At 42.9% G+C, this 20,052-nt stretch overlaps 1 protein-coding gene across 1 annotated transcript in view; it reads right to left on the reverse strand.

The window, feature by feature from the left end:
- LOC145850357 (membrane-associated guanylate kinase, WW and PDZ domain-containing protein 2) overlaps positions 1–13,326 on the reverse strand; it is a 184,672-nt gene extending 171,346 nt beyond the window's left edge. The window contains exon 1 of the mRNA XM_045722163.2: positions 12,583–13,326. Coding sequence (XP_045578119.2) covers positions 12,583–12,880 — 298 coding nt within the window. The 5' untranslated portion in view covers positions 12,881–13,326. The remainder of the gene's footprint in view (positions 1–12,582) is intronic.
- Positions 13,327–20,052: the final 6,726 nt, after the last annotated feature.

Consider the following 20,052-nt stretch of genomic DNA (forward strand, 5'->3'; position numbering starts at 1 on the left):
ATAATCTGTCTGTAAACAATTGTTGGAAAAATTACTTGTGTCATGCCCTAAGTAGGTGTCCTAACCGACTTGCCAAAACTATAGTTTGTTAACAAGAAATTTGTGGAGTGGTTTAAAAACGAGTTTTAATGACTCCAACCTAAGTGTATGTAAACTTCCGACTTCAACTGTATCCAAAGTGATTATACCAATAATTCTGACCAACTGTGCAACATATGAGTGCCAAACAGACAGGCTGAGCTGCAACACAATTCAACGTCCAGTAGCTCAGACAGGCTGTGCATTCCTGTCTGTGGATGTTGTTACTAGTGGGGGAAAAATGTACCCCCCTGTGTGGGGCGCGCATGCTGGAGAGGGTGTTGCTGAGTCAGGTCCTCCTCCCTATCCTCCTCTCTCCTTCCGATAAAATGCTCTTGACAGGTCAGAGCGCTCGAGGAGAAAAAGACGGAAAGACGGAGTGGTTTTAAAATGAAGCCAGCAAAGTTTATAGATGCCTTCTTGCTTGGAGGGTAGTCATGGACATGGTTGCTTGTTGCTGTGCAGAGTGCCAATGCTCCAGGAGTCCACAGATTCTAGAGCCCATGCCACTCAGATGTAATTCATTTTTCTAGCCAGGGTGCCTAGTGGGCCACAGATGAGGACCACTAACGCCTCGACCTGAGTCTGAATCTTGGGCACTCAGCCAGTCTCTCACTAATCTCAGAACCAAATCTCATGTTCACGCTGGCCTGGCCAGCTACTCAACGTTTCGTCTGTCACGAGAAACTGGTGTCTCACTATGGTGCCATACACTCCCACTTCCGTACCCACTCGCTGACTAAGACTGGCTGAGAAGCAGAGCCTGGCTGTGAGGGAAAGCAGACTGGTTTGCTGAACCATAGCTTAGCCTCTGGAAAACAGAGCAGGAGTTGATGGGTTTAGTGACAAACATACAATCACCTTTACATAAGAGTACACCGCTAGTGTCAGTCCACTGACTGAGGCAATACCAGAATACAGAGCTGGTTCTGCTGCCTTCCAGTCACACCTCTTTTGTGTCCTTCTCACAGTGAAGATTTATTAGACTGCAGTTGCCTGAGTCTATCCATTCAAATTCAGGGTGTCACTGTCCTATGTTGGGTCCTATCTTGGGTAATGTCCCAATCAGCTGTAGTTGAGATATTCTAATTACATCCTGAGCACAGAGTTGATTGCTGCTGGCAATCTCATCTAATCCTCTCCTAGAGGACCAATGAAGACCTCAGATTCTCAAATGTAGGTCCGGTGTGTGTGTGGACTGCAACAGGAATACTTGGATTACTTACACAGGTCATGAAAAATGTACGGGAAATTGTGGGACCCATTTTCAATGTTTATTAAAAGAAAAATGATACAATGAATTATTTTTTCAACCTGAGACTCATTGGCATTGGCTCATTTTCTGTGAAGAACATGTAAAAGAACACATTTCCATTGAGTGCACACGGTGCACCCCCTACACATTTATATTACATATGTGCTGTTCGTGTCCACTGGACCCGAGGATAATAGAAGTGTGGAAAAGTGTGTGTGTAGGTGAAAACAAGTAAAAATGAAACAAAAAGGTTTGCTGTGTGCCTTCACTCTGTCTTAATCCTCCCTGGGCCTGCTGTTTCAACATAGCACTAATAACCTGTCTGTCTCCTTGCCTGTCTGCCTGTCTCCCGCTTTTCTTGTACTCTTTACCCTTTGTAGTGTGTGAAACTACACAATGTCTTGTGGGAACCTGCACAATGTTATTACAATACATTATTTCGATACATTGTAAAACAAAAAATATAAAAACTGTTCCCACCCTCTACCCCAGCCAGGTGCAAATTGGGGGAGGGACACAACAAATAAATAGCTTTGCATGTGTGGCTCTTTACCACAATCAATCAAAATGGCAAAAATGGCAAAAAAAAATCTCTGCTCAGAAGGCCTTAGAAATAATTTTTGCAGAGAGAGAAGCTAGTGTGGAAGGAAAGTCTTCCACTTTGGAAGATGAAGAATTTTCAGAATATGAGGATCATGTCTCTGTCAATTCGGAGTCTGACATTGAGTTGGAAGAAGAGGATGAGATTGACCCTCAGCCAGCCTCAAGATCAGCCCGTCAGCAGCCAGCCCCAGGACCAGCCCGACAGCAACCAGCTCATCAGCAGCCTGCAGGAGGAGAAATATGGATGTCAAAAAATTGTGAAATTGAATGGTTTTCTTGCCCAAGGAATGAGCCACCCCGCATGGCTGCCAATGTGATGAGGATGCAACCAGGGCTGATACAGATGGTGGTTACTCAAGTGCAGGACATAAAGTATTCTTTTGAACTGTTCATCCCAGACACCATCCAGAAAATAATTCTGGACTGCATTAATTTGGGGGGGGAAGGCGTGTTTTGGAGAGGTGGAAGGAGATGGACTAAACTCATTTACATGCATACTTTGGGGTTCTTATCCTTGCTGGTGTTTTTATATCCAATGGGGAATCCACAGAATCCCTGTGGGATGCAGAAACTGGCAGAGAACTTTTCAGTGCAACAATGTCTCTGGAAAACTTCCACACTATTTCCAGGATTATCCGCTTCGATAACCGAGACACCAGACCAGCTCGGCGGCAGAGAGACAAGCTAGCTACAATCAGGTCAGTGAAGGACAAGTGAGTGGATCACCTTCCTCTGTTTTACAACCCTGGGCCCAATGTTACTGTTGATGAGCAGCTTATGTCATTTAGGGGCCGCTGCCCCTTCAGGCAGCACATACTGTTTAAACCCGCAAAATATGGAATCAAGATCTGGGCTGCCTGTGATGCTGCTTCATCATATGCGTGGAACTTGCAAGTGCATATGGGGAAGCCAGATGGAGGAGCCCCTGAGAAGAACCAAGGGATATGGGTTGTCCTGGATGTGACACAGGGACTCCGTCGCCACAACGTCACTTAAGCTGACGATGGTTGGAACAGTACGAAAAAACAAGCCAGAGCTCCCACCTCAGCTATTGAATACACGGAACAGGCCTATCCATTCATCGAGGTTCGTGTTCACAGCCGACACATCCCTAGTGTCCTACTGGCCAAAGAAAGGCAAAAATGTGGTACTCATGAGTACGCTGCATAGGAATGGAAGAATCTGTGGCCAGGAACATCAAAAATAAGAAATCATAATGGATTAAAATGCCACAAAAGGAAGGGTGGAAAATGTAGACAAGCTGGTGACTGGCTACAGCTGCAAAAGAAGAACCCTAAACTGGCCACCACTGATATTCTTCAACATCTTGGACATCTCGGCGTACAGCGCGTTTGTCATCTGGATGGCGTTGAACCCAGATTGGAACAGAGGGAAGCTCCAGAAGAGATGGTTCTTTCTCGAGGAGCTGTGCAAGGCATTGGTAAGACCTCAAATCCAGAGGAGGCAACATATCCCAAGGACCCCAGCTTCTGCAGCCATCATGAGGAGGATTCAGGAGGAGGATGCTGGTACCCCATCCGCCCGACCCACAGAACTAACAACTCCAATATCGGAAGTAAGTGTGTGTGTGTGTGTGTGTGTGTGTGTGTGTGTGTGTGTGTGTGTGTGTCTGACTCTCCACCCTTGCCTGCTGTAACTACACTACCGTTCAAAGTTTTGGAGTCACTTAGAAATGTCCTTGTTTTTGAAAGAAAAGCACATTTCTTGTCCATTACAATAACATCAAATTGATCAGAAATACATTGTAGACATTGTTAATGTTGTAAATGACTATTGTAGCTGGAAACGGCAGATGTTCTTATGGAATATCTACATAGGCGTACAGAGGCCCATTATCAACAACCACCACTCCTGTGTTCCAATAGCACATTGTGTTAGCTAATCCTTTTGCAATTATGTTAGCACAGCTGAAAACTGTTGTGCTGATTAAAGCAGCAATAAAACTGGCCTTCTTTAGACTAGTTGAGTATCTGGAGTATCAGCATTTGTGGGTTCGATTACAGGCTCAAAATGGCCAGAAACATTGAACTTTCTTATGAAACTTTTTAGTCTATTCTTGTTCTGCGAAAAGGCTATTCCATGCGAGAAATTGCCAAGAAACTGAAGATCTCGTACAAGGCTGCGTACTACTCCCTTCACAGAACAGCGCAAACTGGCGCAAACCAGAATAGAAAGGCGACTCCCGGAAGCTGGCCTTCTAGGCAGAGTTCCTCTGTCCAGTGTCTGTGTTCTTTTGCCCATCTTAATCTTTTCTTTTTATTGGCCAGTCTGAGATATGGCTTTTTCTTTGCAACTCTGTCTAGAAGTCAAGCATCCCGGAGTCACCTCTTCACTGTTGACGTTGAGACTGGTGTTTTGCGGGTACTATTTAATGAAGCTGCCAGTTGAGGACTTGTGAGGCATCTGTTTCTCAAACTAGACACTCTAATGTACTTGTCCTCTTACTCAGTTGTGCACCGGGGCCTCCCACTCCTCTTTCTATTCTGGTTAGGGCCAGTTTGCGCTGTTCTGCAAAGGGAGTAGTACACAGCATTGTATGAGATCTTCAGTTTCTTGGCAATTTCTCGCATGGAATAGCCTTCATTTGTCAGAACAAGAATAGACTGAAGAGTTTCAGAAGAAAGTAGTTTGTTTCTGGCCATGTTGAGCCTGTAATCGAACCCACAAATGCTGATGCTCCAGATACTCAACTAGTCTAAAGAACGCCAGTTTTATTGCTGCTTTAAACAGCACAACAGTTTTCAGCTGTGCTAACATAATTGCAAAAGGGGTTTCTAATGATCAATTAGCTTTTTAAAATGATCAACTTGGATTAGCTAACACAACGTTCCATTGGAACACAAGAGTGATGGTCGATGATAATGAGCCTCTGTACTCCTATGTAGATATTCCATAAAAACATGTGACCCCAAACCTTTGAACAGTAGTGTATGTATGTGAGTGTGTGAGTGAGATGTTAGTAAAATTCCTTTACTAAGTGTTTTCATCATTCTTGATTTCAGCCGGTAGCAACAAGAAGAAGCGCTGCGTTGTGTGGGGACCCAAGAAGGACAGGAAGACACAGTACACATGCATCAAGTGCAAGAAATACATTTGCAACACACACACACACAGTAAAACTCTGTCCCTCATGTTTTTTGTAGACCGGCCATAATTTGTGTTCAATGGGGCTCATTTATCATTTCCATAAAATACTGTATGTAAAATGTGTCCTTCCAATTTCTTCAGTTCAAAGCAATAAACATCAATAGTGATGAAAACCTTGTATTATTTATATTTGTTCAATATACAGATGAAGTTGGAAGTTTACATACACTTAGGTTGGAGTCATTACAACTCATTTTTCAACCACTCCACAAATTTCTTGTTAACAAACTATAGTTTTGGCAAGGCGGTTAGGACATCTACTTTGTGCATGACACAAGTCATTTTTCCAACAATTGTTTACAGACAGATTATGTCACTGTATCACAATTCCGGTGGGTCAGAAGTTTACATACACTAAGTTGACTGAGCCTTTAAACAGCTTGGAAAATTCCAGAAAGTTATGTCATGGCTTTTGAAGCTTCTGATAGGCTAATTGACATAATTTGAGTCAATTGGAGGTGTACCTGTGGATGTATTTCAAGGCCTACCTTCAAACTCTGTGCCTCTTTGCTTGACATCATGGGAAAAATCAAAAGAAATCAGCCAAGACCTCAGAAAAAATATTGTAGACCTCCACAAGTCTGGTTCATCCTTGGGAGCAATTTCCAAACGCTTGAAGGTACCACGTTCATCGGTACAAACAATAGTACGCAAGTATAAACAACAGGGGACCACGTAGCCGTCATAAAGCTCAGGAAGAAGACGCATTCTGTCTCCTAGAGATGAACGTACTTTGGTGCGAAAAGTGCAAATCAATCCCAGAACAACAGCAAAGGACCTTGTGAAGATATTGGAGGAAACAGGTACAAAAGTATCTATATCCACAGTAAAACAAGTCCTATATCAACATAACCTGAAAGGCGCTCAGCAAGGAAGAAGCCATTGCTCCAAAACCACCATTAAAAAGCCAGACTACGGTTTGCAAATGCACATGGGGACAAAGATTGTACTTTTTGGAGAAATGTCCTCTGGTCTGATGAAACAAAATCAGAACTGTTTAGCCATAATGACCATCATTATGTTTGGAGTAATAAGGGGGATGTCACGTCCTGACCAGTATTTAGGTATTATTTGTATTATATTTGGTCAGGGCGTGGCAGAGGTATGTTTGTTTTGTATGGTGGGTTTTTTTCTTGTGTGTGGTTTAGAGGGGTGTGTTATTTATGTGTTCCTGGGTTTTGGGTGTATGTTTCTGAATTAGTATGTTCTAGGTTCATTTTTCTATGTGTAGGTTTGGGTGCTGGACTCTCAATTGGAGGCAGGTGTTTCTAGTTGCCTCTGATTGGGAGTCCTATAAGTAGGTGTGTGTTTGGTTTGTCATTTGTGGGGAGTTACATTTTGCACTGCTAAGTATTATTGCTTTAGCCTGTGAAACTGTCCTTTGTCATTCTTGTTTTCTGTGTATGCGTCATTATATCTAATTAAAAGATGAGCATCCACATTCCTGCTGCGTATTGGTCCTCCCTTCAACACGGCAATACATGTGACAGGGGAGGCTTGCAAGCCGAAGAACACCATTCCAACCGTGAAGCATGGGGGTGGCAGCATCATGTTGTGAGGGTGCTTTGCTGCAGGAGGGTGCACTTCACAAAATAGATGGCATCATGAGGATGGAAAATTATGTGGATATATTGAAGCAACATCTCAAGACATCAGTAAAGGAAGTTAAAGCTTGGTCGCAAATGGGTCTTCCAAATTGACAATGACCACAAGCATACTTCCAAAGTTGTGGCAAAATGGCTTATTAAGGAAAACAAAGTCAAGGTATTGGAGTGGCCATCACAAAGCCCTGACCTCAGTCCTATAGAAATTTTGTGGGCAGAACTGAAAAAATGTGTGCGAGCAAGGAGGCCTACAAACCTGACTCAGTTACACCAGCTCTGTCAGGAGAAATGGGCCAAAATTCACCCAACTTATTGTGGAAAGCTTGTGGAAGGCTACCTGAAACATTTGACCCAAGTTAAACAATTTAAAGGCAATGCTACCAAATACTCATTGAGTGTATGGAAACTTCTGACCCACTGGGAATGTGATGAAAGAAATAAAAGCTGAAATAAATCATTCTCTCTACTATTATTCTGACATTTCACATTCTTAAAATAAAGTGGTGATCCTAACTGACCTAAGATAGGGAATTCTTACTAGGATTAAATGTCAGGGATTGTGAAAAACTGAGTTTAAATGTATTTGGCTAAGGTGTATGTAAACTTCCGACTTCAACTGTGTGTGTATGTATATATATATATATACAGTCGTATGAAAAGGTTTGGGCACCCCTCTGAGGCTGCATAATAATGTATTCTGTCATCACAGAAAATGATCACAGTGGCATGCCATTCATTTTCTAATAAAAGCAGAGTACTGGGGTATTGTCCAGACAAAGATTTTTAGTGTAGCAATATTAAGCTGTTTGAAATTAAATCAGATGTGAAAAATAGGCTATGCAAAAATTTGGGCACCCTTGTCATTCTGTTGATTTGAATACCTGTAACTACTTAGCACTGATTAATTGGAACACACAATTGGTTTGGTGAGCTCATTAAGTCTTGAACTTCATAGACAAGTGCATCCAATCACGTGAAAAGGTATTTAAGGTGGCCAATTGCAAGTTGTTGTTCTCTTTGACTCTCCTCTGAAGAATGGCAACATGGGGGCCTCAAAACAACTCTCAAATGACCTGAAAACAAAGATTGTTCAACATTATGGTTTAGAGGAAGGCTACAAAAAGCTATCGCAGAGATGTAAGCTGTCAGGTCCACCGTGAGGAACATAGTGTGGAAATGGAAGACCACAGGCACAGTTCTTGTTAAGGCCAGAAGTGGCAGGCTAAGTAAAATATCGGAGAGGCAAAGGCGAAGGATAGTGATAACGGTCAAAAACAGCCCACAGACCACCTCCAAAGACCTACAACATCATCTTGCTGCAGATGGTGTCACTGTGCATCGTTCAACAATTCAGCGCACTTTGCACAAGGAGAAGCTGTATGGGAGAGTGATGCGGAAGAAGCCTTTTCTGCACACACGCCACAAACAGAGTCGCTTGAGGTATGCAAACGCACATTTGGACAAGCCAGCTTCATTTTGGAATAAGGTGCTGTGGACTGATGAAACAAAGATTGAGTTATTTGGTCATAACAAGGGACATTATGCATGGCGGCAAAAGAACACAGCATTCCAAGAAAAACACTTGCTACCCACAGTAAAATTTGGTGGGGGTTCCATCATGCTGTGGGGCTGTGTGGCAAGTGCCGGTACTGGGAATCTTGTTAAAGTTGAGGGTCGCATGGATTCCACTCAATATCAGCAGATTCTTGGGAATAATGTTGAAGAATCAGTCACAAAGTTGAAGTTACGCCGGGGCTGGATATTTCAACAAGACAACGACCCAAAACACTGCTCAAAATCTACCCGAGCATTTATGCAGAGGAACAAGTACAATGTTCTGGAATGGCCATCCCAGTCCCCAGACCTGAATATCATTGAGAATCTGTGGGATGATTTGAAGCGGGCTGTCCATGCTCGGCAACCATCAAACCTAACTGAACTGGAGATGTTTTGTAAGGAGGAATGGTCCAAAATACCTTCATCCAGAATCCAGACACTCATTAGACACTATAGGAAGCATCTAGAGGCTGTTATTTTAGCAAAAGGAGGCTCTACTAAATATTGATGTGATTTTTCTATTGGGGTGCCCAAATTTATGCACCTGTCTAATTTTGTTTTGATGCATATTGCACATTTTCTGTTAATCCAATAAACCTCATTTCACTACTGAAATATTACTGTGTCCATCAGTTATTTGATAGATCAAAATGAAATTGCTGATCCAAACACCCAATTATTTATAAATGGAAATCATGAAAATTGTCAGGGGTGCCCAAACTTTTTCATACGACTGTATATATATATATATATGAGATTGTATTAGATCTTTTTTTTGTACAAAAATCACATTTTATTTAAAAAAATTAACAGCGCTTTTATTGATAAATGTGATCTAGCAGAGGTAAATGGCAAGTATTAACCATGTTTGCGGTGTATATTGCTTGTAAATGATATGCGTAGATTTTTACGTAAATTGTTATGGCTGTATTGTTTTAAAAACCCAATAATGTTGTGGGTCCATCAGACCCGCGAACATTGGTTGAATAACAAAAACATGAACACCACACGGGTTAAAGCGCAACGGAAATGGAGCACTCCAGCACGGCTAATCACATAAACTGTGCCCATCACTACTGCAAAACAGAGATGCAGGGCTGTAAACCCATTAAACTAGGATCTAGAACTATTTAATGGCATCAAAGACCACAATGAAGGAGGAAGGAATGTGTAAAGCAATAGTCTGAGGGGGAGGATGTGTTCGAGTTATGACCTTATTGAAGCATCACACCGTTCAACATGAGCTCTATTATTTAAAACATCCTGATCAACCATTGGAGATTAACCAAGTGTGTAAACTTGCCAGCGATACTGCCCTTCAACTGGAAGGTATAAGAAGAGGCAGAGTGACGCTTTGGCTTCGTTGAGCTATCTAGGACAGGCAAGCCATTGGTTTATTGTGCTAAAATAGGACTTGGAGAAATGTATCTTTGCTTATAACACTGTCATGGCTGAGAATGATGAGCACTTTGTCTACGTTCAGCGGTGTCCCCAGCTCTCTTGATAAGAGGACTGGCATGTGGCATCAAAACGTTCAAGGTCACTATCAGACTTGTGCCGCTGTGCTGTATATATTACTGTGTAATCTATTCTGAACGGGTAAGACAGTAGCAGTCGGGATAAACTGTCTACCCTGCCAATCTGCATGGGGAATCTCCATATCATGTCATATCAGACCTGACACGCACCGTCTCTCTGGCATACCAAAGCTCTTTGGACTGGAAAGATACAAAGAGCATCTAAATGGAACAGATCTGAGCCATCTGAATCATCTTCACTGAAAGATACCAAGAGCTTCTAAATGGAACAGATTTGAGCCAGCTGAATCATCTTCACTGAAAGATACCAAGAGCTTCTAAATGGAACAGATCTGAGCCAGCTGAATCATCTTCACTGAAAGATACCAAGAGCTTCTAAATGGAACAGATTTGAGCCAGCTGAATCATCTTCACTGAAAGATACCAAGAGCTTCTAAATGGAACAGATCTGAGCCAGCTGAATCATCTTCACTGAAAGATACCAAGAGCTTCTAAATGGAACAGATCTGAGCCAGCTGAATCATCTTCACTGAAAGATACCAAGAGCTTCTAAATGGAACAGATTTGAGCCAGCTGAATCATCTTCACTGAAAGATACCAAGAGCTTCTAAATGGAACAGATCTGAGCCAGCTGAATCATCTTCACTGAAACATGACCTCTACAACATAATGTATCAAGAATGCCAATACATTACAAGGTATCATTCATCTGATAAAAAAGCAATTGAATTAAACTCATTAGTATTTGATCATTTAAAAATGAACATATTACTGTCCAATCAAAGTATGTCCACATCTGTAATTAAAAGATTTGCTTTGGCACAAGCAAAACCTGCTTGATAAACAACTACAGCAAGAGAGAGTTATTAAAGTGATCCAAACAAAGCCATGACAAAACTTCCACAGCTTGAGCAATCCGATGGGGACGTGTCTAACAGAGGAAGTGTGAAAATGAGGTTCATATTTCTTTAATTTGAGAAAATCCCCTGGGTATGACGTGGAACGGCCTCCCAATCACACAAAGCACACAGCCAAAGACATTGATCCAAAGCTCCTTACAGGGTTATGCTTATTTTTTACCCCAAAGAGGATAGATGACAGATCTCTCACCCAGCCTGAAATGCAAAACATCCCATGTTATTAGCTCAGAGGAGATGAAAAAAAATCTATAAGGAAGGGCATAGGATAGTCACAATGTACAATGCAAATATAGGTTTTCCTGCAAGTGTTATATCTCTATAGGCTCTCTATCATAACTACTGTGTGTGTTTAAAGCTGCCCATAATCAGAAAGTAGGCCTACATTCAGTAAAACCCCATAGCCTATGCAGTTGAAAGGTTCATAGCAGCATGTTATTTATATGGAGCTGTCTACTGCTCACATTCATGGAGCTAAAGAAGACACTCTGAACCAACGGCGTCTTGCAGCTGAAACACTTTGTGATGTGTTGCTTTGAGTTTCTTTTGTTTCTTTTGTGATCCATGTATGTTCATTTCATTTGATCCCTTAGGTTCTCAGGTGGGGTGGGATTGGGATGGGAGGTGAAACTTCATTTTGTATGTATGTGTTCATGTTTGCTGAAAATTATGACTAAATAAAAAAACATTTGATCACAAAAAAAAAGGTTCATAGCTGCCACCTTCACTTTTATTACAACCATAATGAGTCCAGTTTTCACCACAGGCTACATTCTCCATGCATACTGAGAATGTATGTTTTCTATCATTTATTTAACTAGGTAAGTCAATTAAGAACAAATTCTTATTTTTGATGACGGCCTAGGAACAGTGGATTAACTGCCTTGTTCAGGTGTAAAACGACTAATTTGTACCTTGTCAGCTCGGGGATTCGATCTTGCAACCATTCGGTTACTAGTCCAACGCTCTAACCACTAGGCTACGCTCCCTTCCAAAAGACTGTTGACCTTGAGGTGCCCAAAACAATACAAGGCTAATCAATGAACGTTGCTGTTCAATAGCCTTGTCTCCTGATATGGTTTACAAATAATACACGGTCACGTAGGCTACATATTGTAATGCATAACTGAATACTGTATCCATAAAAATGTCAAAAATTCGCCCATGGCATGGGTGACTTATTTCTCATGCAACCGTAGTTAAACTTCAGTACCTTTTTCCGCTAAATTAATTCAAGAAATGTGATACTTATGTAGTAGAATATATGTCCCTGAAAGTAAATTATAACATTTAAATGTTCCAACATCAGAACTCACATTACTAAATCATTAAAGAAAATGCCACACCCACACGCCTGACAATAACATTCCAGAGTGACATTCCACCCTGTCTGACAGCCAGGCCAACGACATAAATCCCAAAACATGACTCAATGCAGAATATTTACAAACCATTCAAAATATATAGCATATTTTACAAGATCATAGATAGCTGCCGACCGCCTCCGGGATATGCAAACTGAATCCGATTACACCTCCTCCTCAAACATAACACACCCCCATTCCAGTCATGACACCAAGTCTGCTACTTAGCAACATGAACTGTACAATAGAGAAATACAAGGAGCTGTGCTACAAAATAACCATCATTTGAATGTAACTTTGTTGCACGTCCGCCCTTTGAACACAATAGATTAGGAAGCAAAAATAAAAGTTTGCGCTCCCCTAGCCGCGTCTTCTTTCAATTTAAGATTCATTATTTCAATATTTCGGGGGGAACAATAGAAATACGTGTCAAAGCATTTGTTTAATCAACAGCAGACAAAAGAGTGCATAACTGAGTTGTGCAAACAGTTCACTCACCTTGTTTGACACACTTAAGGCGGACAGGGTCTTTGCTGTGTCTGACCACTGCATGTACGTCCCTGATGGTTAGTCCGGCCACTGGCGTTTCATTTACCTCAAGGAGTAGTTCATCTTGGGACAGTCTGCCGCTCTGGCAGGCCACCTTGCCTTGCCTAACCTCCCCAAGATATGGGAACTGTCCATTCTCCGCGCCTCCCTTCAACTCGAACCCAAGCTCCCCTTCCTTATTCCTGCAAAGGACACTCTCATAGACTTTGTTGGTCCAGTGGTTTTTCTTCTTCAGGCTTTTGGACATGGCTGAATAGTGGTTATCCCTTGAGGGCACCCATGCAAGAAATGATCGGTCCTGTCCGCGGGCGTCCCTGGTTTTAGCTTCCCAGCTTGATGTAATGGTGAACAGTTTCAACAAACGCCTGTGGTAGTATCCATGTCAGCACAGGATACACAGCAGCTGTCTCAGCCTGCGTTGCTGTACTGAGCTCGCTATACACACAGTTGCAGCCAACTGACCCGGATGTGATGTCTGTAGGAGGAGAGAAGGCAAGGCTCCCGAATCCGAAGCTTCCCGCAGAAAGGAAAAAATGAAGGAGAGAAATTAACGGCATTTTCCACTGGCATAGCCACACGCATCAGATCAGACTGAACTGGGAAGAAGCAGAAAGCAGCTGCCTCGCCTCCATCTCTCACAGACACAATTTCCGAGTTCTTATAGGCATGGATTTGTTGCCGAAATTCCACAGTCGTAGGATGCAGAGTTGCCTATAGTGAAAGTGGCATTTAAAAAAAAAAGAGGATATTTTCTGTATGCCCATTGTTCTCGTGTTCGATTTTGAAACCTATTGTATGCTGCTACACTTACATATAGCCTATTCTCGATAATATCTACAACAACCAAAAAATCACTGTAGGCTATTCAGTTCCACAATATGTATTTATTTCATGGTAATTACATTGGTATACGTTTAACAAGTTGAACAGTTGAAATTGTATGCTGTAACAACATTGACCTGCACTGTAATGACACTAACTTAATTGTTATGTAAATACCTATTTATTTAAGCTTGAATAAAACGAAATGTAATTGCAAACACTTACTGTGGCACAATGGTCCTCCTGTCAGACACTCCTACTGTATGTCAACTATTCACATGGGACTAGTCCTCTAGTATGGCCATACATGTTTGAATGAGTGGAGGCCTTTTAGTTGATATTACAATTTAAAAGGGTAGGCTACACAGCTACCGTACAGTACAAAGTTAGTTTCATACAATATTCAATACTGTTGTTGCAGATTTTTCCCCAGGTTCCACTCTGTTTATTTAGGTTTTTGGGAAAAGTTTTATTCACTTGTTTACTTATTTGTTTCCCCTAGTACAACATGCATTATGGTCAGGCGACTCTTATGCAAACAGTCTCTGATTGCAGTCCAGGATGCTAGCCTACAAGTCCCTGTCACATAACCACACACAACCCTCACTTCACAGCACACCTTGGCCTGAATGTTACTGTATATGCTAGAGTTGATATCTGGCAAGACAGAACACATTTCTATACATTCACATACTGGATTCAGATATCAAAATCTGAATCCATGCACTGGAATCTGATGCACCAGCACTGGTCTCTGTGATACTTTTTCTTGAATACATTCATTCCTTTGTTTACCCTGAGCATTGATGCAGGGAAAAGACAAATGAAAGACAATCTGAAGCCTTTAAGTGAGACTGCTGCCACCCTCGGTTTCTATTTCTCTCCAAATGAGAACAGATTAACTGTAATTAAATAATGCAGATTATACAGGACTATCCCACGGCCATTGTAGATTAGAGTGAATATGACAGGAAAGTGGATGGAAGTGTATATCTGGATGAATGAGGAGATAATCCGATGATGGTGTACATGGCCTGTAGTGGCCACAGAGCCTCATGTCCCTGCTCAGTAAGACAACATGCTCTTCAACTGACACAGTGAGAAGAGCACAATTAAAACACTGTGGTCTAGTATACTGAAATAGATTTGCCCAAAAGTGCAGTCATCTCTCCACATCCTGACAATCACAAGACAATTAAATATTTATTGCTCTTTTTTGCCCAGATTTCCAATGAGATTTTCTTCAAATGAAGCAAATTCCCATTCCTCTAAAATGAGTCTAAAAGGAGCCAAATGAGTTTAAAAGTTATTATTTCTCCCAGTATAATCCATCTTCAAACAGGAACGTAAGTATTTCATTTAGGAACCACCTTCTCCCAGGAGACATACAGTTTTTAGTTCTATAAGCAGTGTAGTATCTTCAACTCTGTGGGCAATCCACTTTCAACTTTCTCCCTCAAAGCGGCTCAATCTCTCTGATGATAAGTAGGCCAACGCAGTATGCCACTCCGTCTTCATTCAGAATATCCCAATTATTATGTCATAATTATCAAGTCCTTCCTATGGAGGGTCTTTTAGTTCTTTTTACTCAGTAGTTGAATATGCCTTGTAACACAGAAACGTTCATTTAGATAGAGATTCCTACAGCTTTCTCTAACTCCATTATAATTATGTTTTCTAAAAGTCACTTTTGGTGTCCTTGATAAGTGATGGCAACAATGGCCAGTGGATAGACTCCTCCCCAGCAACCAGAGAAGTGGCCCCCTGCATTCCAGAGGTGGGAGTACCACTGACTCCGGTCAAACTGAGAAAGAGGAGTGTTTTGAAGGCTGGAATTTCGTGGAAGAAGGAGGAGTTCAGGCCATCGTCTACACAATGGGTGAGATGAATGGGACGAGAATAACAGACTGTGAATCGACTGAGTCAGGGTGACATGAAGGATGTGCTCTGGTATGGCACATCCAGGACTGGTGGATTCACCGTTATTTAACCAGGTAGGCTAGTTGAGAACAAGTTCTCATTTGCAACTGCGACCTGGCCAAGATAAAGCAAAACAGTTTGACACATACAACAACACAGAGTTACACATGGAATAAACAAACATACAGTCAATAATACAGCAGAAAAAGTCTATATACAGTATGTGCAAATGAGGTAGGATAAGGGAGGTAAGGCAATAAATGGGCCATGGTGGCGAAGTAATTACAATATAGCAATTAAACACTGGAATGGTAGATGTGCAGTAATATATATATAAATGTGCAAGTAGAGATATTGGTGCAAAGGAGCAAGATATATAAATAAATACAGTATGGGGATGAGGTGGTTGGATGGGCTATTTACAGATGGGCTATGTACAGGTGCAGGGATCTGTGAGCTGCTCTGACAGCTGTTGCTTAAAGCTAGTGAGGGAGATATGAGTCTCCAGCTTCAGTGATTTTTGCAGTTCGTTCCAGTCATTGGCAGCAGAGAACTAGAAGGAAAGGCAGCCAAAGGAAGAATTGGCTTTGGGAGTGACCAGTGAGATATACCTGCTGGAGCGCGTGCTACGGGTGGGTGCTGCTATGGTGACCAGTGAGCTGAGATAAGGCGGGGCTTTACCTAGCAGAGACTTGTAGATGACCTGGAGCCAGTGGGTTTGGCGACGAGTATGAAGCGAGGGCCAGCCAACGAGAGCATACAGGTCGCAGTGGTGGGTAGTATATGGGGCTTTGGTGACAAAACGGAAGGCACTGTGATAGACTGCATCCGATTTGTTGAGTAGAGTGTTGGAGGCTATTTTGTAAATGACATCGCCGAAGTCGACGATCGGTAGGATGGTCAGTTTTACGAGGGTATGTTTGGCAGCATGAGTGAAGGATGCTTTGTTGCGAAATAGAAAGCCGATTCTAGATTTAATTTTGGATTGGAGATGCTTAATGTGAGTCTGGAAGGAGAGTTTACAGTCTAACCAGACACCTAGGTATTTGTAGTTGTCCACATATTCTAAGACAGAACCGTCCAGACTAGTGATGCTGGACGAGCTGACAGGTGCGGGCAGCGATCGGTTGAAGAGCATGCATTTAGTTTTACTTGCATTTAAGAGCAGTTGGAGGCCACGGAAGGAGAGTTGTATGGCATTGAAGCTCGTCTGGAGGTTAGTTAACACAGTGTCCAAAGAAGGGCCAGAGGTATACAGAATGTTGTCGTCTGCGTAGAGGTGGATCAGAGAATCACCAGCAGCAAGAGCGACATCATTGATGTATACAGAGAAGAGAGTCAGCCCGAGAATTGAACCCTGTGGCACCCCCATAGAGACTGCCAGAGGTCCGGACAACAGGCCCTCCGATTTGACACACTGAACTCTATCAGAGAAGTAGTTGGTGAACCAGGCGAGGCAATCATTTGAGAAACCAAGGCTGTTGAGTCTGCCGATAAGAATGTGGTGATTGACAGAGTCGAAGCCTTGACCAGGGTGATGAATACGGCTGCACAGTAATGTCTCTTATCGATGGCGGTTATGATGTAGTTTAGGACCTTGAGCGTGGCTGAGGTGCACCCATGACCAGCTCTGAAACCAGATTGCATAGCGGAGAAGGTACGGTGGGATTCGAAATGGTCGGTAATCTGTTTGTTAACTTGGCTTTCGAAGACCTTAGAAAGGCAGAGTAGGATAGATAATCATGTACGCTAATGTTTAAGTGTGAAAGATTGTGCATTAGCCATATCAGAATGTGAAAACATTATAGCCCTTGCAGTATCTTCAGGAACTTTTTAAGTACATACCCATCGCTCTGTTTCGTCGACTGAGTGGTTCACAGTAGGAGGGACTGCAGGTGTGATACTGGTATGGGAGTTGGCACAATGGGCTTTGGAGTTGTGAAGGACTGCTGTGGGAACTGTCCACTCTTCCATAATGCACTGCTCCAGATGGGAGCTGCCAATTGGCTCTAACGGTGATGCTGCCTCCAGGACCTCTGTATGCTACGCTGCTACGTGATGTAATGATTATGACAGGGGTAATTTCAAGGCAATTAAAGTCGGTCCAGGAATAAAGCAATGTGGCTGATGGCTCCAATTGTGTTGCTACACAGCATAAAGAGAGAGGTGTGATTGGAGAGGACAATGGCCACTTTGTGCCATCCCTTACAGTGATGCTCATTGTCGCCGCAATGAAGTGTGTAAGTCTTGTTGACGGTGATTTGGCAGCTTGAGTTTTCATATCGCAATATAAAAAGCGGTGGAGTAATTGAACGGGGCCATGATTGTTCCAGGCCGTCGGCAGGGCAAGGAGATAATAAACGGGCCGTCTGCGATCCTGCGTTTGCTTCATTTGACGTGTTTTTTTGCCCTGCCATCTGTTCAACCTAGCTAGCTGCCTAATAAAGGGTTTTCTCTCTCTTATGCGCGCCCAAAGGAATTGAATATGCCAAGAGAAGTAGGGTGGCCGAACCGATACAGCTGCCGGCATCCTCTGGTTTTACTGGGGCACAGAATGGCTGTGAAAGAGAAGGAGATTCAAATCTCTCGCCATGTTGACAATTAGCCAGTCCTTGTGTTTGAAATGCGTCAAGGACGTCACAATGAATGTATTGCTGTTTATTGAGGGGGAAATGGAAGAGGCCTGAAAAACTGAGCTGCATGTTCAGTTCACCAATGAATCAGTCGATACACCACCGTCTCACAATGCTCTCAGATAACAGAACATCTCAGAGTTATATTATTTATACCTTTCAATGAGGGAACTAGCTAGTAGAACCCTGTTTTGATTGATTTCCACAGACTCTAGAGACTGCTTCATATACGAAGCTCTGGTCTTCATAAACTCTTTTGTTCCTTCAGCGGAGTCCCTTGCCACACTACCATGTTTTTTTTAGTTGTCTCACGGTACTCAGTGTGCGAATGAGAAACACCACTACTTGTTGTATGGCAAGGACATGAACCAGTCTACCAGCTCTGACAAGCTGATCCTCTTTAAAACAATGAACGGCAGATGACCTCCCTCCCTCCCTGGAGGATATATTTAGGGATTTTACAGTGAGTGATTGAGGCGGAATCACAGCGTAGCAATAGCGACGGCAGTCACTCTGGAGAGTCCCAGTGAGAAGCACACACTGCTTCAGGACATAAATGAGGACAAGTGTCTCCTCCCTATCGGCTCAGAGATAAGTTCCCCTTCCTTCTCCCAACACTCTAGGCTTTTAACCCCTCTTAGTTACACACATGGGTCAGGTCATCTGAAAACAGAGCCTCCCACTGCTGTATCTAGTGTAGTCCTCTGCTGATTCTATGGTGTGATGAGAGGGAAAGTTCCAGTCATACGGTGTAATCTGTCATGGACTGACGTCCCAGGGCCCCTCATCCATCAACGCGGAATGCTGTCTTTATTGCACAATCAACGCCACACTGACGGTTTGATGGACTTAACCGGAACTGGCTTTAACATCATGTCACAAAGCATGCTTGACAAACACGTAGAGACAGATCGAACTGTGACACCTTTCTGCTCTTCTGACATCTCACCGACCATACTCCTTTCACTGATATTATTACCACCTAAAGCTGCTGCTGAAGATGAATACAACAACGCTACATCAACAGTGTCAAAGGTCATATCTGAAGCATGGCAACCTCTTTTTTGGCCTTTAGAAGAATGCATGTAGGTTAACCTTATTACACATTTTCCAACATAGGATCTCTCTGTGGCGCTCTGTGATCCATGACTCATAGGTAAAGCCTGCAACTTCTAACCCTGACATTTCCCCATAGCTTCTATCAGATGTAATTCTAAAGACATGGGAGTATTAGCCCTGTTACAGCAGCCACCTTTAGCTGTTGGCTGTGGATGTTTCATCTCGACCTGGCATAACCCTGTGATGAGGCACAGGCAGATGACAGTCTTGAATCATGCCGTTGAGGGCCGTGTGGTGCAGTGGCAGATGACAGTCTTTAATCATGCCGTTCAGGGCCATGTGGTGCAGTGGCAGAGGCGGAAAGGGCAAGGAATTAAAGCACTTCACCAACGGTGACAGGGAATGATCCAAAGGGTGTCCTTGTTGCGAGGTCGTTAGTTAGCGCCGAGCCCGGGGCGGTGACAGCATCGGCTGGCATTGTCAGCGAGCCCACATTATGAGAGGGAAGGCGGGACCGGCTGAGAAAGGAGGAAACAACAGGCCTAGAACTGGGTTCACATAATATTTGAGCATTTGCTTGAACCCTTCTGGAGTTCCAGATGGACGGAGTTTGCACTTTTGGGACTATACAATTGGGTCCAATGCATCAGGCAAGTTCGAAAAAGTACAGCATAAAGTACACTGCTCAAAAAAATAAAGGGAACACTTAAACAACACAATGTAACTCCAAGTCAATGACACGTCTGTGAAATCAAACTGTCCACTTAGGAAGCAACACTGATTGACAATACATTTCACATGCTGTTGTGCAAATGGAATAGACAACAGGTGGAAATTATAGGCAATTAGCAAGACACCCCCAATAAAGGAGTGGTTCTGCAGGTGGGGACCACAGACCACTTCTCAGTTCCTACGCTTCCTGGCTGATGTTTTGGTCACTTTTGAATGCTGGCGGTGCTTTCACTCTAGTGGTAGCATGAGACGG

The sequence above is a fragment of the Salmo salar genome, chromosome 07 (assembly GCF_965601325.2).
Source record: "Salmo salar chromosome 07, fSalSal1, whole genome shotgun sequence".
Lineage (NCBI taxonomy): Eukaryota > Metazoa > Chordata > Actinopteri > Salmoniformes > Salmonidae > Salmo > Salmo salar.